Here is a 23,525-nt window from a genome sequence, read left to right on the forward strand (position 1 = left end):
AATGTGCTGTTGTGAGGAGATGGAGGTGTTACCTAACCTTAGTGTGGTGGTCATTCACAATATACTCATGTGTCAAATCACCACATTGTCCAGTTCAAACACTCTCCACGCCACTTATCAATTATATCTCAATAAGCTGGAAAAAACTAATGTCGCTGGGCTCATACACACACAAAATTATAGCACTAATGAACTAATTCTAACACTAGTGCTCTGTTGAGAAAGTATGAAAAAAATGACAGGTATGTAGAGTTTAAAATTTGGGGGGCTACAAGGTCTGTGAGTACAATCTCAGATGAACACAAAGTGTTTTGTAATTATTAATACTTTATTATAATAGTACTTGATAGATTAATTTTTCCTCCTAAGATTTTATAGAGTCAACCTATCATAAAAACATGAATGATTTCCTTACAAACATAAATATCAGGCCAACCTCATCTAGATTTAGCAAATGCTTAACAAACGTATATATTAGATCCTTACTCCCATCCCCCCCCACCCTGCCTCAGCCTGCACAGCTCTTCCCACACTCTTACGCTGTGGGCATATTTTCAGTGTTTTTACCCATAGGGAACAGAGGCCCCTTGCACCAACAAAGCACCGAGGGAGCAGCGCTGCATTGCAGCGACTGCATGGTGGTCACCGCAGCGCAGCAAGGGCTCCTTGATTCTCCTCGATTCGTTTTCAGGGGTTGGGGCATTGAAACAGCTCAGGACTGTGTTAGGATTCAGAAGTACCCCAGGAAGTTAATACATCTAATACAAAGCTTTGAGAATTCCATGCAGACCTCATTAAGAGTCCTATGAAGTGGGGAGAATCAGGGACCACACAGGACCTGTTGCAGAGCGCTGGGTGAGGAGTGGCACGCTACAGCTTCTTCAGCTAAGTTGACGTGCAGCTCTCAGATCACGTGCATAGCGGATGATGGGGGCGACGCAGGTGCAGCCAACAGTCACCTTCACCTTCTCCAGCCGGAAGGAGTGAGAGCAGCCCTGGGGCTCACTCCGGAGGACCAGGATCTCTTGCTCGATGGGGACGGAGTTCATGGAGCTGTCTTCCTTCCCCTCTGCATTGATGCAGCCGGAGTGTCTGCACTGGGCCTCTGCAATCTCAGAAGGGAACCGGTAAGGGTCCCGGGTGACGCTGCAGGAGGAGTAGGTAAAAGCCGGTGGTAAGACAGGGTGGGGAAGATGGGCAAAGGATGAGAGCCCTGCAGCACTGGGCAGTCACCTGCGGGGAGGTGGCTCTGAGTAACCCGAGGCTGCAGCGCAGGCTTCGGAACAGACAGCCTGTACTCACACACAGCCCTCTGGCAAGTGCTAAACTCCCTAAGCCTCGGTTTCTCAACTATAAAATGGAGATTCTCACCTATCTCTCATGGGATTGTTGAGATCATTCCGTGATAGAAGTGCATATCCAAGGCCATACTGTAAAACTGTTGCATTCAATAAATGTTAGACCTTTCGGTTCATTTTTTACAATGTTATTATTATAATTATTATTCATCCTTTGCTTAGAGACTAAAATCACCAGTAGGCCTCCTAATAGATAGTCTACAAAGTCTGCTGCTTGGAAAAGAAAACCAAAGCCCCAGAGGTTTGTAAATCCAGTGCCTTCTCTCAACTTCTTCCTCAATAGCCTCCTTTGCCGGGAGCCATAAAGGCGGTCCAGCCAATTCAGCCAACTTGCCACCCTACACCCTTCATGTGGGAAGCCAGACAAGCAGCCCAGAAGCATTTCTAATTATCCCTGGGATCTGTTTTTACACTTATATTGGGAGGACTTGGAGGAACTTGATATTGTAGGAACCTGCACATAAGACAAAGTCACAAGACTCTACCCTGAACCCTCCCACCGAGCACCCCATTTCCCAAACGGTCTTTCTCCTCCACTCTGCCCTCTTCTCCACTCTTTGAAGACCATTGTCTAATCGGAGTGGATCTCGCTAAACTGACTTTTCTGGCTCCTACTTATTCCCGTGGGGAGATGTTTATGTGGGCTGCCTTACAAGATCTTTCTTCCAACACAGAAAGTCTCCGTGAAGCAGAACAAGGCACAACGAGAAGTTGGAAGGGGAATAGTAAGACTTCCAATCACCTAGCCCAAAACAGCAAGAAAAATGGGAGCTCCTGGGTAAAGTGGGATTTCTGTCTTTAAGAGTAAATGTGAGGGCTTTCAGTTTTCCTAAATTTTCTACTTTCGGATTGGAATAAATTAACATATTTTTTCAAAAGAATGTGAAGATAGTTTCCTCTGTACTTACTTGTAATCCCAGGGGGAGCTGGAGCGGTTCTGGACGTCCTGTGAGACAGAGGCAACCTGGTTTTGTCTGAGGATGCGAATGTCAACCCTCACACTGTTGCCCTCCAGAGGAGGACAAAGGGCGGTGTCCCCCTCTTTGACGCTTTTCCGAGCTGCCCCCTCCCTCAGGAGAGTGAGTCCCAACATCAACAGCAGCAGGCACTTGACCTGGAAAATAGAGGAGGTTGTAGCCGGTTAGGGACTCTGGTGTCACTTGTTGACAAGAGACATCCCATGATTTGCCTGCATTCGGCATTCCTGATCTTTTATGAGATCATGTCTTCTCTCTGAACCTCAGATCCTCACCCAGAAACTGGACCAGTCATACATGGAAATATCAGGGTACCAAACTGAGAACTAACCTCATTAGCCTGGTGGCTGAGCCACATAGTGTGAGAGCTCCTAACCAGTGAGAGAGAGAGAGAGATAACAGGATCTGGGACAGGGTTTAAAGCTTGATCTCACCTCGTCCTGAGCCTCTGGTTTCTCTTCTTTCCAACCAGATGGTAATACTTGCTTTATAATAATATTCACAAGATTATATGAAATGTTCTATGTAATGCACCTATAAATCTGTCTAACAACAGAGGTTTACTAAATGCTGGCTCTTGTTTTTATTATATTTCCAACATCATACCCCATGAATCCTCCACAAAAGTCCTTCCTCCTAGAGGAAGTCCTAGAAGGAGGAAGTCCTAGTCCTAGAGGAAGTCCTTCCTCCTAGTCACTCCTTCACCTAGAACACACTGCCTGCCTTTATCTCTCCAAATCTCGCCCTTCCATCAAGGCCCCGCTCAGGTGTGGTCTCCCCCAGAAACTGTCCCTAAAGCAGTTCAGTTAAAAGTATGTTATTTATCCTTAAACCATGAAGGTTTAACGATCTACCACTCAAGCATCTTTTCTTTACTGTCTGGAAATGTACTGTCTGTGTTGGTGTCAGATTGGCACCCACTGGACTGTAAGTTCCTGCAAGAGAACATGTCACAGATCGGGGGTTTCCTAAACACTTTCTGGAAGGGCAAAAAGCAGGTGAGTGAATAAATAAACAAAATAATATAGTTATATTAACAATATAGTTGGTCTCCCACAATCTTCCAAAGAAAACACTGTAGCAAAGTTCCCATTATCCGCGCTAACTGAAAGAAGCAGGGGCGCTAACGATGTCCAACAACAGAGACTATGGAAACTATTTCTCTTTAACTCCAGAACATAAATATTTTTTATGCCTATACTGAAACACTGGTTTATTTGGAGTTACGGTCATGCACAAAGAAAGAAAGTGCTCTTTGAAGGCCTTACATAATAAAAAAAGAGCTAAAAACCCCTTCAGCTTCTCTTTGTCATGACAGTGCTTTGCCCCCCTCACCATCACCACGGACCCTTACTGGGGATGGACAAGGCCCATCAGTGACTCTCAACATAATGCAGAGCAAGAGTGGAAGCTGAGTTGCTTTCATTCTCTGGGCTAAGTGTTGCTCAGGCCCACACCTCCCATGAGTTAACGTAGGTGAGGCAATCAGACATGTTGGTTAAAAGACCTCCTTTCTCTATCTTGCAGAAGCTGGAGGCAAGAAATGATAAGAGCAAACAAAAAGGTTTTGGTGTCACCCTGCCGTACCAGGTAGCTGATACTAGAAAGAAGCTGAAAGTGAGATTGACCCAGATATGCCTGGATGAGGCTGATTTGCCTTCAGATAATCAGCACTCATTTACTTTCATCTCCCACAATCATTCATTCATTCAACAACTCTGTCTCTATAGCACAGTGATTCCGAACAGGGGCTCTGGAATCAGATGTCCTGGTTCCATAACTCAGTCCCAGGACTCTTACTAGCTGTGACTCAGTTTCCTCCACCAGAAAATGTGGAGATCAAATGATATGATCCATGTAAAGTGTGGAGAACACAGCTGCTCGTGGTAAATATTCAGCACAGGTGACGATTATTAAGTCACCATTGTTCTGATGATGCACAGTGGACAGGAAAGATGTGAAATTTGTCCGCATGCACCTTCTATCTGGACACAGCACTACGAAGTTTTAAAAAGTAAAAAAATGCCCTGCTTACATAGGAGGGTCCTTAGACAGCTTCCCAAGCCTACCTTCCTTCGATTTTTTACGTAAATTCCTCCTTTGTGTTTTCTCTTTTCTCTTCTGCATCATGTTCACTAAGTGGTTGTTATATTTCCTACCAAACCTTTAAAATAACTGTACCTTGAGGTTATATGATTAAGCAAAAATTGCCCGGCTTCTAATAAGTTGTTACTACATTTGCTTATATTCTTTGAGTATTTTAGAAAACACTTTCACCTCTCTTTAAACTTCAGATTCTCCCAACTTCCTCGTTGAGTAGGTAGAGCTGGTAAGGTAATTATTCCCATTAGACAGGTGAAGAAGTTGTGTCTGAGAGGCAGCAGTAACCTGGTTGGCTTCACCAGCCTGTCAATGACAGTCTGGGGGCTCAAACCTAACTCTCAGGGGTCACTGCTATTGCTATTGTAGACCCTCATCATTGTTACTAACATATAATCGCTCACAGGTGTTTGCTCTTAACTTTGTCCCACGAGAGGAGCCAAGCATTTTAAGCAATGTCACAGCTGCATCGCGAATGCACGAGTGTCATAGGTCACGTGGCCCTTTATCAGGAAATCAGAGGATGTCTGCAAAGCCCTCTAGTTTGCTCCACAGAGCTGTGGCTCTGAAACGGTAGATGTTAGTGGTTGTGCAATACAGAGCAGAGGCCCTGATGAGGCTCTGGCTAATTCTTAAGAACAACACATACAACCCTTGCTTCTGAACTATTCAAGGAGAAGAATACTGTACTTGGGGCCATTAAAACTATGTTCATGTCCCAGTTTTCACGTGAATAGCACCCAGTGGTGTTAAATTATTCACCTTGAGGTGTTGCTCATGTGTATAATGGGGAAAGGAGTTCCCAATCTACTTCACTGGGTTGATGAGAAGTCTCAGAGGTAAAAACAATAATAATATTATTATATTAATATTTGAAACTCACTGAATACTTTCTCACTCTTCATTGATTGTTGTATTAAAATGGCCAAGTTAACTAAAACCTACGTATGCATAGATCTGCTATTTCAGAGTACAGATTTAGTTATTTGAAACGATATTAATTAATCCCCCCCCCAAAATCCCATGTGGGACATGCCATTATTATTGCCCAAAACTGATAAGGGGAATAGAAATGCAGAATGGTTAAAAATTTACCCCAGATCCCACATTTAGTAAGTTATCGAACCAGATCTTACTCTGAAGTCTATGCCCCTAAATGCTGCACTTTATTGCATTTCTTATCATCTCTAAAACAATATGTACATAGAAGTATTATTATCGCCATGACTTTTTTTTATGAAACCCAAGCTCTTTTAAGTTGCATGGCCTATTAACAAGGGATTAAAAAAGGGATTATTTGACGCAATAAGACGGTGAGTGACTTCCCAAGCTCTGTTTTCATTCTCTTCTATATTAAAAAGCCTCCCCAGGTCTTACGTGACTACTGCCAGGCAAGATTCTAGACCCCGGAAGGTAGGTTTCCATCACACTAACATCTCTCTCTCCTCAAAGCAATGAGAGGGTGAAAAAATAAGCAGTTATCACATACTCGGCAAATTTCCCTACCCTAGGAGCTGTCCAAAGTTCATCATGGTATGGTTTCACTTCCTCCACAGGGCACTTCTCCTCCACTGCAGTCGTGGAGAAATCGTAAACCTCTTCGGACCCCAACTTCCTTGATATATTGTCCCCTAATAGCTGGCTAAGCTCCGGCATGAGATTAGAGTTTTAAGCCAGTCTACCTCTACAATGGTGGCCACAGGAGAGAGAACACGGTGTGTGACGCCAATTACGCAAAAGCCACCAGGTGAACAGCTGACTTACACCCCACTATAACTTCTAGCTATATTTTCTATTTCTCTCCCAGACAGGTGTCAGATTAAAGTCGGCTCTGTTTGGAAAAGAAATACCCCCCGTAGAGCCTAATTCCCTAGAAATCCGCTGTTCTGGAATCTGGGGAGTGACGATACTGAAACAGAAATTGTTATTGCTACTCACCACAGCCATGTTATGCAGGACGGTCATTGCTGTCTTCCTCCGGCTGGCTGCCTGCTTCGCGCAGTAAGCTTTTTCTGTGCGTTCCCTGTGTAGACCTGTGTGGTGTCAGCGAGAATACCTGTTGGTTTTATAGCAACCACTGTCCCTGTTTCGATTGACCTGCTTACTGTCTTAGGTTGTGGTTGCCCTGAAGTGACTGACGAATGGAGTTTCTTTTTCTATTCCACTTCCTGAAGGGGAATCAAAGGGGGACCCCGAAAAGAGATGACGGGAAAAGGACCAGACCTTTCTTTTCTTCTACCCCCACTTCCCTCAAATCACAGCAAAGTCCTTAACTAATTTGCTGCCGAGATTAACCAAGTTAAAAATTGCTGTCATGATATTTTATGGTCTTCCACAAGCGGCTAAGACTTCTTGACGTGCACCGTATGTTCTACTTTCTAGTCGTGCAATATGAACCATGATTTAAGTGGAAGACAAGTCATCCTTAGAGAGGCCTTGGTCTTAATCAGCAGGCCTCCATTTAGCTCCAATTTAAGAATGGAAAAATAAAACCAAAGAAACAAATGACATCAGTGAGAGATTCTGAAGTTACAGCCCCAAGTAGTTTCATGGTAATCTAAACTAATTCTATCTTAACCCCATGGTTAGATTCCTACTAATGCTTAATAAATAATCATTATCCATACAACATATAAATAACCACTATCTTGGCTATCTCTGACTGAGGATGATTTTAACTAAGCGGGTTAGCAAGTAGAGCCTTTGAATGCTCTGGTGTGTAATTTTAAATAGCCTGCAAAAATATAATCTGTCTCAGTTAAGTGGAGGTCAACAAACATTTATTAAGCACATGCTATGTGTCAGGTATTTACCTTAGTAATACACATATATTTTGAAATAATAGTAACTTAATATTTTATATCCATTAAGATTAAGTAAAATTATACATGCTTGCCTAAAAAAGCAGGACACATTCTATCGCAGCAAAGTTATTTTCATCTATCACATGTTTGACAAGCTTTCCTCCATTTTCTTTAACTGAAAAAATGAAGAAGCATCTCTTCGGTTCATTGGAAGACCCTCCAAATTTGATCAAAATTCTTCTGTGATGATGGGCCTTTAATCCACGTTTCTATTCTATGTGAATATAGATTCTTCTCTGCCCCTCTCCGCTGGAACAATCAAAAGTTTAATTCCTATTTCTAAAAAAAAACTTTCTTGAATTATTCTCTAGGGCATCATCCCTTTCTCATTGCCTCTCCACTCATAATTAGTTTATTTCACACTTGCTTATATATTTTAGGAGGAGTCTCTGGCACATTTGATGGCCTTGGGGTAACTTTAGTTTCCCCCAATAATCTCCACCAGTCTCCTTCTCTAAATGTGCATCCCCAAATATACAACCTAAATTAAAACAGTGTCTGTTTGTGCATACACAGATTCAAGACAAGTCTCCTAGCCAACCCCATCTACCTAGACTGAAGCTTTTAAACCTTCTGATGGAGAGTTTTTAAGACTTCACCAGATACATCCTTCCACATGTTCAGTAAAGCTAACACCATGAAAACAGGGGCCAGGTTTTCAGGCATCATCCATGCTACCAAAGCATGTATGCAATAGACCCTTAAAAGTATATTAAATTGAGTGGCTGAATCAATTCACTTTCTTCAGTGGTCTCTTATCCATTCAGAGACATACCTCAATGCATAGAAGACTACACCAACTCTCTTGAAAGAAGGAACAAGTAAATCACCTTGGACTAAGAATGCCTAATGTAATACAAGAGGATTTTCTGGATTGCTGGGGAAGACTAACTGGTCTTTCGTGCATGACAGAAGCAAACATGGATGCTTTTACACCCCGTGGTCACAGCGTTTTCCCTCATCAAGGTAAAAGTAACCAACTTAGGATGCCGTAGCAGTAACCAGCTTTCACCAAGTTTGCAGTGAATCAACAGGTTCAGATCATTGTTTCGCCTATAGTGTAAGTTGCATGCTAATACTGAGGACACAAGGACGAATATATAATGAACACACCACAGACCGTGTTGGGAGCCCTTCACTGACTGGCCTGTACCAGCCATGACCCAAGCTGTTACCAGCATTAAGAGTTTCCTTGAAGCAGGTGGAGCCACCATGCAATGCAGTGACAGCTAGGACACTCTACACACAATTCAAGGGCCCACGGAGAGAGACAGCTGAGACTCTGCAGTTCCAAAAATGAGTTGCGTGCAGCCTCACATGAAGTGAGGCATCACGCTGGTTAGTCATCCATGTGAGCAGGATTTTCTTAATGCCCAACTGCATGATTGTTCAGGCCATTACAGGCGATAGACTGTACTATTGTAATCTCTACCTTAATTAGTTTAAAATCTTATTATGGAAAGAAAGCAAACACACATGGAGTAACCAAGGACATAATGACATGAGACTATTGGAGATATATATGGTTAAAGGTACTCATTTAATTTTATTTATTTTTCTTATATCTCCTCAGGGAAACAGAGCACTATTGAGTGAACATTACATCACATGCAGAATTTTAATCTTAGGTCACAGCATTAAGAGCTCCTGGTTTTGTTCCCATAAGCTTTCTTTGAAATGACCTATAAATTAATGCCTTTTCTAATGTGTGCATACCTTTTAAAAGTAATTTTTGCTCAATCCAGTTGTCATGTCAGTCCTATATAACAGGAATGGAAAGGATCATGTGAACGATAAAGTTGCAGGTCACTAGCAACCTATGAGGATTAGCTAGACAAGAACATCTACAAGGCCCCGGACATCAAAGACAGCTATTATAAAGTCTCACTGATTACTAGTGGCTGTTACAAAACCACATACAGCTTTTGTTATATTTACGTTGAACAGTGCTGATCTGAACAATGACAGTAAGTAAGGATTAATAAAATGCTCCCAGTAGGTTAAATGCAAACAATGTAGCAGAAAGAGAGCCTAGTGGCTAAACACATTTGGTCTTAAATATCCAACCTTAAGAAGTTTTTGTGCTGGGGAAGGGCTGGGTGAAAAAGTTGACAGGATTAAGAAAAACGAATTGGTGGTTACAAAATAGTCAAGGGGATGTTAAGTACAACGTAGATAATATAGTCAATAATATCGTACTAACTATGTATGGTGCCAGGTGGGTACTGAGAATATCAGGGGAATCACTTTGTAAAGTATACAATTGTCTACCACTATACTTACACCTGAAACTAACACAAAATAATACTGAAGGTAAACTATAACTGAAAAGTAATTTTTAAGAGAATTTGTATGTTTCCTCAAAAAAGATTAATTGAATCAAGATACACTGCCATAACCTAGTGCTATATATGTAGATACAGAAACTAATGCCTAGAAGTGAAGTATCCCCCCTAGCAAAAGGCTAAAATAGTGGCATTGTCACAGAGGTCAGGTGGCAGGCTGGGGTGACCCACCCCATGCAATGGAAAAACTTGTAGCAGAATCACTGCCTGCAACAACTTAAGAGGCAGAGACTGTACCTTGAATGACAAAAGTTCTAGAGGGACTGACTAGAAAACAGAACGTTAGTTCTGTGCGTTGGGTGCTCTTGTCGGCAGCTGGCAAGGCAACACAAGAAAGAGAGGAGTTCAGGAAGGAGTAGGCAGGTTTGCAAACAAAAATGAGAGGATGAAGGGAGACCAGAAATTCAGAGCCTTGTAACATTAAACAACAAGTTCCATCCCCCCCAAGGCAAAAGATAAGATTGAAAAAGGCTTTGAGGGAGAAATGTCCCGTAAACCCTTTCAACCAAATAAATTTCCTATGCACAAGAATTAACATGAAGCATCTGATACATCCTTTTAACTGAATAAAAGAACTCAGAATAAAGAGTTTAGGGTATAGTTCTAGTAAACCACCACTAAGTCGAGGCAAAGAGAGAGTTAGAGGAATGGAGGGCAAAGAAATAGAGATATTCTGGGATTGTTCTGGGAATGCCACAAAAGAACCAATTTAGATAAGAAACTTACTAAATTGTTGAAAGAGCTCTTGAAATTAATCATGAACCAACCCTCAGTCCCCTAACCACCTACGAGCAGGAACTAAGGCACCAAGGAAGGCATATTGCCGACACTGTTACAGTTGTGGCAAAGAAATTATCAGGGCGAAATTACCTCCCAGGGCTTGGAGACGGAGATCCCAAAAAGTCCCTTGGAGTTGGGCCCCTCTCGGATCTGATGGAAGAACTTCCCACAGGCCCTGGTTACAGAATCCCCACAATGTCAGCCAAGCAGGATTTCAAGGTCGCCACAGGTCAAAACTCCTATGCCTCTCCCATTCTTCCTTTTTCCAAATGGAAGTATTCTGTGCTATCTTCCTGCTTTACTCTACCCTTTCAGGCTTTATGTGATGAACTACAGTATACCATTTGGAAATTCTAGACTTTGAGCTACATACTCTGAGGGGATAGAACTTTTGGCTGCTCCCCCTTAGGGAGAGGGTGACAATACTGTGTACGCAAGGAGAGTGAACCAAGTCCTGGTGAACAGAAGGGTGGACTATGGTAGACATAGTGATCCCCCAAATGCTGTTCTCTACTTCCAGGAACCTGGAAGACTACACTTCTTTGCCTCTGCTGTGTGAGTTGCTTTGGCCAAAGAAAAGTGAAGCATTTCACTTCTAGGCAGAACAATCTAAAATCCATTTGTCATTCTCCGTGACCACTCCTCCCCTGCCTCAGGAATTATGTAACATGTGGGAAAATGACGGCATAGTAAAGGGTCTGGACCTCTGAGTGAGAACCATGAGCAGAGCTTCCCTGCTGACCTAACCGGCCACGTCCACATGGTCAGGAAACGAGCCTTGGTTCTTATAAACCACTGCAATTTGGAGACTGTTAACTGCAGCAGACCCTAGTCGAAACTGACTGATAGAGACATTAAATGATTTTACAGGAGTCTCTCTTTATTTTTACTTTTTATCGGAGCTGTGACTCCTCATTAAATAGCCAGCCAAACAGTGTTACCCTATATTTGGTTTGAAGGATACTTACAAAGAATTAATTGAAAAAAATATATAGATTATTATTCACTATCATATTCATCAAACCAAAGCTATTTGTATACTTTATTTTAACTCCATTGTTATCTCCAAATAATATTAAAACACTTCTATTTTCCCTGAATACTTATTTATGTTAAGGTCAGAGCTTTCTGAATACGGGTTAAGAACCTCACGTTGGAATGGCCTCAAAGTGTTATGGTCTTTATTCCCAACCTTCAAGCCTCTTGCAGCTCTTTTTCCCATCAAGCACAAATATTCTTTCTCTTCTTAGGCTAGTCAAACCTATTTTTAAAACATTTTATTTATTTATTTTGAGAGAGAGGGGAAGGGAAGGATAACGAGAGGGAGAGAAACATCAATGTGTGGTTGCCTCTCACATGGCCCCCGCTGGGGACCTGGCCCACAACCCAGGCCTGTGCCCTCACTGGGAATCAAACCAGTGACCCTTTGGTTCACAGCCTGCATTCAATACACTGAGCTACACCAGCCAGAACTAGTCAGACCTATTAAATACATAATTGACCTGCCTTTTGAGTCCCTAGATCATTTAGAAAGTCCCTCTCCCTTTCCCTTTCAAAGCCCCACCTCTCTGTCCCCAATGAGGAATTTTTCTTTTAATGTGGGAACATGACAGCCTCTGTCAGCATAAAGCTACAGACCCCACAAACTTCACATCATCTTTACCCCTCAGCCCCTTTGATGGAAAAGATTATTTCCAGGTTCAGAATCCTTTGCACCTATTCTTCTAGTTTTACCTACTTGAGTCAAATATTCAAACCCACTTTGTATCTGCTATACTCACCATAAAATCACGCTTCATAGCAATTAGCTCTTTTTTATATAGGTCAAGATATTTTCACGATGAAAAGATTTTCAAGCCCTGACCAGTGTGGCTCGGTTGGTTGGGTATCATCCCGCAAACTGAAAGGTCACTGGTTCTATCCCAGTCAGAACATATGCCTGGGTTGTGGGCCAGGTCCCCGCAGTGGGGAAGTGCAAGAGGCAACTGGTTGCTGTTTCTCTCCCTCTCTCTCTCTCTCCCTCCCCTTACTCTAAAAATAAGCAAATAAAATCATTTTTAAAAAAAATACTTCCGAGAACAAAACAACATTCCTTTGAGTTTAAAAGTTAGAAAGAGATCATTGTAATGATTATTCGTCACATGAAAATACTGTACCAGGGTCTTTCTGTTCTGATGTGTGTGGGATTAGGAGTTACTTGGGGATTAGGTCATCACAGGGTGAACGACACAGAAGTCCTGTCCTTCCTCCATCCAGAACTGTCACTCAGTCTTTCTGAGCACAGGTGCACACGTGCTTTGGTCTCAGAGAGTGTAATTTCTGATGGGAAGCATGGATAACCTAGGAACAGAGTCACAGGGGAGAAAAATGAAGGAAGGGCATAGAAGCAAAAGTTGGGAGAGAGCAGAAGTAAGGGGTAGGGGGAAAGACTTAATAAAGGAGTTTCCCAGAGCACTATGTGAGTATCCTGGGGGAATAGGGTTGAGGTCACACTGGGAAAACTTCCAGATAAAATGGGGGAACCCCTCAATTCTTAATCTATTCTATAGGCCCTTGGAGGATTTTGCACCAGAGTTTTATCGTTATTAACCAAGACACAATTTATTACACTCCCTTGCTGTACCAGTCACTATGTAAGTACTTAACATGGGTAAGAAAAAGTAAAATAAAAATACTGTCAAAAATAGAGGAGGGAAATGAGCATGACAATTTCCTCTGTCCACTAGTACCAGAACTTTATGTCAGACCAGATGGCACTTCTGATTTGGAGGAAACTTACCATGGTTCATTTTGGAAGTATACAGAGCCTAGTTCAGCATACAAACAGAGAGGGAAATTGCTCCATATACAAATAATAGCAACTTGATTCTTCCCCGGAGAGAAGAGAAATGGAGAGAGATGCCAGTAAGAGACGAAGCCGAGTTGGCAAGGAAACTTTTAGGAGTCATGAGCTTAGCATTTAGACTTTTCCCACATCTACACTGTGCTTTAATTTTCTTCCAATATTTCCGGGTCTGAGGGAAAATTTTTTACATACAAAACAGTCATAATGTCTACACAGCAGCGAAGTGACGTAGAGATAGGAGCAGCCTCAGGAGGGGAAGCAGTAAGAATGAGTCAAGCAAGAACTGGAAATGAGAAGGCAAGCTCCGTCCCCCACCCCTGCCATGCAGGGGCGCCTTCCTGCTCCGTGTGATCCTGGGACCAGCAGCATCTAGCTTACTAGCACCTGGGAGCTTGTTTAAGTTGTAGGATCTCGGGCATGGCCCTACACCTATCGAATCAGACTGCATATTCATCAGATCCCTAAATGATCATATCACATGGAAGTCTAGGATGCACTGCTTTAGGGAACATAAAAGAAAGGGCCAGACTTCCCATAAAATTACAGTGGGGCTCCCTAGATGCATTATGTTTGTGAAATTGAGGAGTCGAGAGTCAAGCATCCCTAAAAGTAACTGGGATAAGCAAACGGGAGCCTGAAGTCTCAAGGCTGCACTCCCTCACAGCTGAAAGGCGCACCTGTTCTACTCTGGAAGGTTCCTTGACCAGAGCAGGGGCGAAAGGAACCATAGGAAAGTGAGGTTGTTTCCACGTCGAAATCAGAGCAGCAGCTGGTCTGGGTTGGCCCAACTGAGCTACCCACAGGCTAGCAGCAGGCAACTCAAGGTTTCGTGTAGGCTATCACTTACTCAGCAGCCAAGCTGATTTCCTGCATCAGGTGGATGGAATTAGTCAACATGTTACGGAGTGCCGATGCCTGGGGAAAGCCCGTGTGAGCATCCGTCAAACACTGTCGAATTTTCCTGGCTTCCTCCCACCAAAACCTCTCTTGAGCTTATTTCTACCAGGTCATCCAGGAACTAGTGATCAGCAATAATTGTTCCTGGGCCGCCCCCTGGGACAAAGTTCTAGGGTGGTGAGCTGTGGGGGGCGGGGGGCCAGTCTGGCCCCAGAAAGGTGACCTTGCACTCTATTTTTTTTGCTTCTAGATCAAATAACCCATTTCTTAGACATTGGCCCAAGTTTAATAGGTGGCCCCAGCCTAATTTAGTAAAGAAAATCACCATCCCAGACCTTTCACATGAACTCATTTTTCAGCTTCTACTCCACAAAATGGTTTGTGTTTCTAAGGCCTGGCCATCTCAGAGCCAGCTCCTTTTCCCCAGGATGACCGTTCCAGTTCATGCTGTTCATCTAGGTTCCACCTGAACAAAGATCTGGCCTCTTCCTTAAAATCCGTCTCCTCTAACCTGCAATGCACTTGTGCCTTCCCCTCTTCCGAGCTCCCCGCTAACTCTCAGGCACTTCATTTAGCAATCACTTTTCTCCTGTCCCCTTGAATGACTACGTGTGTGTGCTTCTGCTTTTTTACTTTTCAAGGCTGTATTCCTAATCTGCTCTTAGACAACTGAGACTTCTGTTTGTTTGGGGTTTTTTATGTTCCCCCAACTCCCACACCCCCAGCAAATTATTCTACCCATAGCTGGTGCTCAGGGAGTATTCACTTAATTTGACTTAGTTTGATATTGATCCTAGTAAATTTCCTCTTTCACCTGGTTTTTTGCTAGTAAGGGGAATCAGAGTATGTCACCACAAAATAGGTCATGTGGGCATGAGGAGGATTTTAAGCTGAAGGGAATGAAACAACAGACTCAAGAAATGCTGCCCTCCCCTTGTCTAAAAGCAGGGCGTGAATTTCCCTATATAAAGGTACCCCCCTCCCTTATATTAGAAAGAGAATGGTGACTCTTAAATCACAGGAGAGGGAGACAACTCATCAATGGAGTGGGCACCAACTCGAGTCTGCATAACGAACCCTACTAAATAACCCTTAGCTCTGTTCGTTTCTCCCATGTTTCCTTTCCTACAATTTCCGTCTGCTGGACATCTAAAACCCTCTCCTTCCCTAGTCTCACTAACTCTGAGTGCATATGTAGGGTGGAGGGGGGAGGACCAGAGAGAGAGAGCACGGAGACAGCCACTTGTCTGAGAAATGTGTCACTTTCACTCCTGCAGGGGACTGACTCAGAGTGGTAAATCTCGGGTTCTCCCAATTTTCATAGAAACACTGTAGAATAACAGGATGAAGTGGGTTTCCTGTGAGCGACTGACAGTTCTTCGCAGAGGTAAGGAATTGAAGGATGTATGGAGAAGGGTGGAGGAGAAGAAAACAAAAAGAAAGAAGAGAACGGATATGCAAAGGAAAAGGGGAGCCTGGGGAGCAGAGAGAGGTGTGCCCAACTCATCAGGGCTCATTACTCACTCTCTCCACGGCAGCCCACCAGGGGGAGATCACAGGGAGGTGGTTGGGAAAGGACATTAAGGGGGAAAAAGACTCAGAGAGGTTCGTGGCGGGGCATGTGGAGCCCAGCTCTTAGAGGAAGCTTCCTGCAGAGTGCACACATTTGTGTCCACTACGCAGGGTTTGTGCTGAGCAAATCACCCAGGAGGATGTCACTGCGAACTCTTTTATCCCATGACACCTCTCACGCCCTACGGAGGTCCAGAGCAGCTCTTCACCCAGCACCCAACTTAGCAGTTATGTAGGGTAGACTTCTCTTCCCCTTTGCTTCATCCTAGATTTCAGGAGCTGCACGGGGCTTTAGAGATAATTTGGTTCAGCCCTCTCAGCTGATGGTGAAGGTCAGATGGCTTTCCTACAGGCAGCCCCCGGGGGAGGAGCCCAGCCTGGACCCAGGCCTTTTGCCTCCCTCTAGTCTCCATCTGCACACAAAGAGGTCCCTCTATCCAAGTCTTCCAAGGCCATTTTTTGAATTTAAAAAAGTGCTGGCAAGAGAGGAAAATTATTATATTAATAGCCTTACATTGTAGATCAAGCCATATGGCTCACTAAGCATTTTCACAAACATTATTTTAGTTATATTTTTATTGATTATGCTATTTCACTTGTCCTGATTTTTCTCCCTTTGCCCTCCTCCACCCAGCACCCCCCACTCCCTCGGGCAATCCCCACACCATTGTTCATGTCCACGGGTCATGCATGTAAGCTCTTTGGCACTTCATGCCTATACTGTACTTCATATTCCAATAGGGATTCTGTAACTGCTTATTTGTAGTCCCTAATCCCCTCACCTCTTGACCAATTTTCCCACATTCCCTCCTATCCGGCATCCATCAAAACCCTCTCTAATATCCATGATTCTGTCTCTGTTTCTCTTGTTCGGTTAGTTGGTTTTTTAGATTCAATTGCTGATAGATTTGTATTTTTTGCCATTTTAGTATTCATAGTTTTGATCTTCTTCTTTTTCTTAAACAAGTCCCTTTTACATTTCATATTATAATGGTTTGGTGATGTTGAACTCCTTTAGTTTTTTCTTGTCTGGGAAGCTCTTTATCTGCCCTTTGACTCTAAATGATAGCTTTTCTGGGTAGAGCAGTTTTGGCTGTAGGTCCCTGCTTTTCATGACTTTGAATATTTCTTGCCAGCCCCTTCTAGCCTGCAAAGTCTCTTTTGAAAAATCAGCTGACAGTCTTATAGGAACTCCTCTGTGGATAACTAACTTCTTCTCCCTTATCTTTAATCTTTGGCATTTTATTTATGATGTGTCTTGGAGTGGGTCCCTTTGCATCCATCTTGTATAGGATTCTCTGTGCTTCCTAGACTTGCATGCGCATTTCCTTCACCAAGTTAGGGACGTTTTCTTTCATTATTTTTTTCAAATAGATTTCTGATTTCTTGCTCCCTCTCTTCTCCTTCTGGCATCCCTATGATGCAAATGTTGAACCTCTTGAGGTTGTAGCAGAGGCTGCTTACACTATCCTTATTTTTGTGGATAGCTTTTTCTTCTTATTGACTTGATTGGTTGTTTTTTGCTTCCCTATACTCTGCATCATTGATTTGAGTCTCAGCTTCATCTACTCTACTGTATATTGTTCTTTACTTCAATTACTGTATCCTTAGTTTCTGCCTGTGTCTTTTTTCTGCTGCTGAAGTCCTCACTAACTTCCTTGAGCATTCTTATAACCATTGTTTTAAAACTGCACCTGATAGATTGCTTATCTCCATTTTGTTTAGCTCTTTTTCTGGAGTTTTAATCTGTCCTTTCATCGGGGCCATGTTTGTCTTCTCGTTTTGGCACCTTCCCTGTGTTTGTTTCTATGTGTTAGATAAAGCTGCTTTGACTCTGGGTCTCAGTGGTGTGGCCCTAATGTAGAAGCTGTCCTGTAGGGTCCAGTGGCACAGTCTCCCCTTTCGACCAAGCTGGGTATTAGAGGTGCACCGTTTGTGTGGGCTGAGCACACCCTCCTGGTGTAGTTGAGCCTTAGCTGCTGTTGGCAGGTCAATGAGAGGGATTTACCAGGGCAGTCAGGTGCAAGGATTGACTGTGACCACTGACCACCCATCTCCGCCCTCTGTGGAGGATCAGCTGTGCAGGGACAGGGTGGTGGTGCTCCAACGTGGTCTGAAGCCATCCCCTGGGTACGTCAGCCCTGGGGGTTCCCAGGTGGTACAGGCCAAGGTCAGCCCCCACATTTTTCTCAGAGCTTTTTGCATGAGCTGTAAAGCAATCTGAGGTGGCTGCTACTTGTGCTGGGCTTAGAGATTCCCAGGCAAAGCCAAACTATGAATCTAGGCTGGCTCCTTCTTATGCAGGGCCTGGGGCTCACTGGGGGCCAGCTGTTGCTCATTTGATAGGATTTAGGAAGCTCTGAAGCATGAGTCAAGACCAGCCATTCATCTGGGAAAGTAGCTTGGGTGGGCTGATAAACTGGATGAGGCAGTCTCCAGGGATCTCCAAGGCAGGGCAGTGTTACCCAGGTTGATGGAATTTCAGATACGGTATCAGTTTGCCAGCTGTGTGGGGAGAGGGTTTAGAAAAGGAACAATGGCGAGTGCCTTGATGCCACACACTTCCAGTGTCTCCGTGTACACCACTGGTGCCTTTCGAGCTGCCACCCCAGTGCTGGAGCTCAGAGGGAGTGAGTCTGAGTAGGTGGGTCTGAGTAGGTGAGTCTGTGTGTGGGGCAGGAGGAACTGCTTGGGGCTCCAGAAGTTCCTTCCACTGACTCAATCCTCTCAGGTTTTTGCAGCCAGAAGTTGTGGGGACTTATCTTCCTGGCACTAGAACACTGGGCTGGGGGCCTGTGACTCCTCACCTCCAAGATAGCCCTCCTGAATTCTTACCCACCACACATGGGTGAGGGAGCAGCCTGTTCTGCCTCTGCACCCCTCCCGCCAGTCTGGGTGGATGTGGTTTCTTTAATTCCGTAGTTGTCAGACTTCCATTCAAGACAGTTCTGAGTGATGGTCGTTCTATATTTTAGTTGCAATTTTGATGTGGTTGTGCAAAGAGGCAAGCCATGCCTGCCTATGCCACCATTTTAACTGGAAGTTCATAGACATTACTGTATTTGATTCTTACAACAATCCCATGAGAAAAATGATAAATCTCTCCATTTCACAGATGAAGAAATTGAAACTTAGAGACTGCGGGGAAACTGTACAAAGCCACACAGCTATTAAATAACAGAGCTGAAATTCAAACCCACTGCTTTTGACTCCAAGCCAGGGAAGGAGAAATAACTCTCCCAGATGCAGGCTGGAGAATTTGGAAATGAAGATGCCGTGGGTATAGTGGCCAGGTGACAGGCTGTCAAAGGAACAGACTTACAGAGTGAGCAACATGTTTTAAGTGATGTCAGAACACCTGAGTGACTCTTCCTATTTTCTGAAAATCATGAAAAATGAAACCAGTCTTTTTTTTAATTCTGAAGGCTTTTTAGCCTTTTCGCATTAGACACATGTATCTATGTATTAACAAGATAAATGGATACGAGATCCAGCCAGATGGTTTTGATGACAGCTCTTAAGATGCCTTACTCTACCAATTTTTCACTTGCAACTTTCAAAGATTACACAGTGGTGGGAAGTTGTCTGTTCTGCCCTTGCTATGTTTACTATGGGGAGAATTTTTAAACCACTTCCTTAACTCTACAGTACTAATGAAGGTACTGGGTGAGAAGTGTGTGGTGTGAGATCTTAAATATAAACTTAAAATTTAACCAGATTAAATCTGGCAATTTTAAAAAGAGTTGGCAATAGAAGCGATATCAAGTGTAAGCAAGGGTGTAGGACAAAGGGCACCCTTTATATCTTCATGTGGAAATATAATTCGGAAATTTAGTGAAATACATCTGGAACATGAGTAACATTCATAGTTTTGGTCTAGCAGTTACACTTCTGGGAAATTATCCCAAGAAAATAAGCAAATACCAATTATATACCCATATACACAAATGTATCTGGGAAAACAAGCCAAGGTATGTTTTCTCTGGTTACCATCTTATATGTGTTTGTATTTACTCCTTATGGTTATTTTCTAGTGTTTCTCTAATGGAAAGATACTGTTGTATAATAAGAAAAAGTTGTGTTTGAATTGTTTTTAAAACCTACAGTTTTTAATTTTAAAAACTAGTTTTCAGGAGGGTAGTTTCCTGGTAACTATGATGCCCACCCACCATAGCACACACATTTGTGGGAATGTAAGAAACAGCAAATACCAGTCACTGCCAATAAGCCTCTTGGTTTTTAGAGTAAACCACTGAGATTATGCAAAGCGCATTACACACTGAGGAAGGTCTTTGATTTCATCTCTGCACACTGACAACCACAGGCCTTATCACCCCAGGGTTACTCATAGGGGTAGCCTGACCACTTCCAGCTCCCGAAACAATCTCAGCACTTTGAAGGACTAAAAGGGAACAGCAGCATGGTGGTTAGAACGGGTCAGCTCAGACTAAAGATAGCCCCGAGCTGGAATCTGAAGTCCACCCTGGGGAGCTATGAGACCCCAGGCAAATTATCTAACTCAAGCCCATTTCCTCTTCTATAAAATTGGGAAGGTAAAAACCCACCCCACAAAATTATAGGAATAATATACAGGAATGAGATCATTTATATGATGCTTAAGACTTAAATGCTAGCAACTAGCAGGACCACACCTGCTCAACTGTCCGATCACCAGGGGGATGAAACTGTTTCTGGAAGTCGAAGTTTACTTGGGAGCTTGGGACCTTTACACAACATCCCCATGTTAACCCTGATCTGTTTGGTTTCTTATTGTCCATTAGAGTGAAATGTGACATGTGAATGCTTGCATTTCTTCTGCAGAATGGGTTTTCAGAATTCTGACTTTTAAGTTCAGAGTTTTAGAAACATTCTTAGTCCCTAAACTCCTACACACAACTGTTCATTAATCTCAGTGTCGAATGCCTAACATCTGACACTGAGTAACATTTGACACATCAGTAAGTTGCTGATAAAATGGCTGTATTGTGAAGTGTGACTTGTAAACACTTTTCAAACTGGTTTTAGAATTCACCAAAAAAATATAGTAGTCATATTAGGGTGGTAAGGTCATTTTGTTCTCTAGTTCCTAAACAGTCCATGTTGTTTTATTAGACATAGCAATACTTGAAGAAATAGAACCTATGCAAATAGTTAAATCCAACTTTAAGCTGTTTTTGGATGTACAGAGTGGGGCCAAAGTAGGTTTACAATTGTTCATATGAAAAATAACAATACTTAATAATGAAACAAGAGTAAACTGGTTTCATATACTCACAACTGTAAACCTACTTGTGCCCCACTCTGTATTATTTGTCTTTATTATAGCTTATTCGGGGCTTCATCTACTTAAATGACTTCAATAGTAACACACACACACACAAAGATGGCATGAGCTGACCTTTCTATGCCAAGGTTCAACATTGGTACTTCGAGGGAGGAAGGCTTAGCTTGTTGCAAGAAATACCTGCTGGGCGCTCACTTCGGCAGCACATGTACTAAAATCAGAACCATACAGAGACGATCATGGCCCCTGCGCAAGGATGACATGCAAATTCATGAAGCAGTCCACATTTTTAGGTGGGGAGCACTGGGGGGGGGGAGGGGCAGCTGAGATGGGAGTAAAAGACAGAAAACTATAGTTGAACAACAATTAAATTTTAAAAAAAGAAACAGTAAAAAATTTATTTATTTATTTATTTATTTTTTAAGATTACTTATTTATTTATTTACCCTTAGAGGGTAAGGGGAGAGGGAGAGAAACATCAAAGTATGGTTGCCTTTTGTGCGTCCCCTGCTGGGAGTTGGCCTGCAGGGAACCGGCCTGCAACCCAGGCATGTGCCCTGACTGGGAATCGAACCACGATCCTCTGGTTCGCAGGCCTGTGCTCAATCCACTGAGCTCCACCAGCCAGGGCTAAAAAAAATTTTAATAAAAATAAAAAAGAAATACTTGCTGGGAGAATTATCATCAGAATGGAAAATCTCAGCAGAGGCTAATATCCTCCTACAAGCGATAGGAAAATACTCAGGATTTAAGAGTAAAAATATTTAGGAAAAGAATTGAGAATCCTAATTCTCCCCCTTGAGGGAAAACTAAAGAGAATGAGCCAGAACTACATGCTGGTTAACAACGGAGCAGACAGAAACCAGCCCTCATCACTGAGGCATTGAACCTAAAAAAGAAAGTGAACCAAGTTTGTATTTCAGTGAACTCAAGTGGAGTTGTACAAAAATTAATTGTTTCAAGATTTTCCTAGGAATTAAATCTCAAGGTAATTGGAAGCATCCTGGAGTTCTACCCACAAAATACAGGGTCCGACAGAAATAACACCTACTGGGGTGTGGTTGGTAGGGTATGTGTCTCACAGGAGATGGACAGCAACTTGAACATTTCACCTAAAATGCCATATGGTGTGCTCAAGTGTGAGAGTTACGTTACAGAACTACATGCTTATGACTTTGTAATAAAAGATTTTGTAATAAAAAGGGGCTTTATTTGTGCCAAACCCTGTAAGAGAAGCAGACATCAGTACTCTGAAAAAGGTATTTAACAAGATGATAAAAGGCTCATTCTGACCTTGCTAACATGACTCGGGTAGAGCTGACTCTGGGTGTTCAGAGCCATATGCATTACCAGAAGGGACCTCAGATCACCTAGTTCAACCACCTCCTTTCCACATAAACCAAGCACTTCCCTCTAAGGAAGGGGCTTGCCCAGCCTGGCACGCACTGTCAGAAAAGGAGCTCGGACCAGGGCCCTCACTCCCCAGTGCAGGACTCATTTCCCTCTGCCAGCTTCTGGCTCTCTGGAGATTTCCTGTGCAACTGCTGCAAAACACTCCACCTTTGCTTCCCCACCTGGGAAGCGTAAGTAGAAATACCTGGCTCCTGAAAGGAGGGGAGGGGAAATGGCAGGGAAGTGGGCCCACACAGGGCTGTTTTCAGGACTGCGTAGCTGAAGCAGCCAGTTCAAGGTGACTCTCACACCTACCTTGTTCCATCTCAGTGGATGTCATCTCAGACAAAGTCTGGAATCAGTAGGACAACTGCTGTGGTTTGAAAACTCTGGAAAATGAGAAGGGGACAGATAACCTATCGATTCTCTGGTTTCTGGGAGCCTTTTTCCAAGCTCTTTATCTTCCTCCTCCATGCTGTCTCAATAACCCTACCTCACAGGGATATTATGAGGATTAATCTGTCCCACACTGGACAGATTTCAGGCCTTGGGAGAGGCTGAAGAACCCACTTCCAGAAGCTGGGAGTCGGGGGTCCTCCGTGTGAGAAGTGCTTGAGTCAGAGCCAAACGGACTGGCGCCAGGAACGGCAAGGAAGGGAAGAGTTCGGGAACTCAACAAGGGAGAAACCACTTTAAATGGTTTTAATCAACCAATCACTTTTTAGAAAACACCTATCAAAATGAATCATTTTACTTTAGTGAAACTTGTAACGTGCAGTACTGATGAAAGTATCAGAGAGTAGTTCCTTGCGGGGGGACACTTGACCATCCCACGAGCACCCCACAGGCAGGAGTCATCCCATTCCGCAGATGAAACAAGCAGCACAAAACTTAGCCGAAATCATCTGGTCACAGAAAGAGATTCAGTTCCAGCAACTTAGCAAATCCTCTCTTGAAAACTCTTTCAATATGGACGCTTCACTTATCCAGAAGAGTTAAGGGATAAGGTAGCATAATTTTTCAAGGTACAACTTATTTCTCTAAGCCCCACCAATTATTTTAACTATTTCGGGTGGCAGACCTAAATGGAATCGCTTCTCTTTTGGAACAA

At 43.2% G+C, this 23,525-nt stretch overlaps 1 protein-coding gene and 2 non-coding genes across 3 annotated transcripts; 1 reads left to right on the plus strand and 2 right to left on the minus strand.

Moving 5' to 3' along the window:
• Nucleotides 1-658: 658 nt before the first annotated feature.
• Nucleotides 659-6,543, minus strand: IL17F (interleukin 17F). Its single transcript, XM_037056174.1, has 3 exons — nucleotides 6,374-6,543; nucleotides 2,267-2,472; nucleotides 659-1,146 (listed from the first exon to the last, which is right to left on the minus strand). The coding sequence occupies exons 1-3, from the start codon at nucleotides 6,398-6,400 to the stop codon at nucleotides 882-884; spliced, it is 498 nt and encodes a 165-aa protein (XP_036912069.1). The 5' UTR covers nucleotides 6,401-6,543; the 3' UTR covers nucleotides 659-881.
• Nucleotides 6,544-8,856: 2,313 nt separating this feature from the next.
• On the minus strand, nucleotides 8,857-8,983 carry LOC118994539 (small nucleolar RNA SNORA25). Its single transcript, XR_005068072.1, has one exon. It is a non-coding gene; the product is annotated as a small nucleolar RNA SNORA25 (small nucleolar RNA).
• Nucleotides 8,984-21,209: 12,226 nt separating this feature from the next.
• LOC118994446 (U6 spliceosomal RNA) lies at nucleotides 21,210-21,313 on the plus strand. Its single transcript, XR_005068048.1, has one exon. It is a non-coding gene; the product is annotated as a U6 spliceosomal RNA (small nuclear RNA).
• The last annotated feature ends 2,212 nt before the right edge of the window (nucleotides 21,314-23,525 follow it).

Source organism: Sturnira hondurensis, unplaced genomic scaffold (assembly GCF_014824575.4).
Source record: "Sturnira hondurensis isolate 20B ecotype Veracruz unplaced genomic scaffold, ASM1482457v3 Scaffold0000880, whole genome shotgun sequence".
NCBI lineage: Eukaryota > Metazoa > Chordata > Mammalia > Chiroptera > Phyllostomidae > Sturnira > Sturnira hondurensis.

What these genes read in the sequence shown, in the direction of transcription:
- IL17F (XM_037056174.1), bottom strand. Translation starts at nt 6,400, where the DNA reads ATGACCGTCCTGCATAACATGGCTGTG. An exon ending in TCCTGCATAACATGGCTGTG is followed by an intron (nt 2,473 to 6,373) that starts GTGAGTAGCAAT and finishes TCTATTTTCCAG; the next exon opens with GTCAAGTGCCTGCTGCTGTT. An exon ending in AGCTCCCCCTGGGATTACAA is followed by an intron (nt 1,147 to 2,266) that starts GTAAGTACAGAG and finishes CTCCTCCTGCAG; the next exon opens with CGTCACCCGGGACCCTTACC.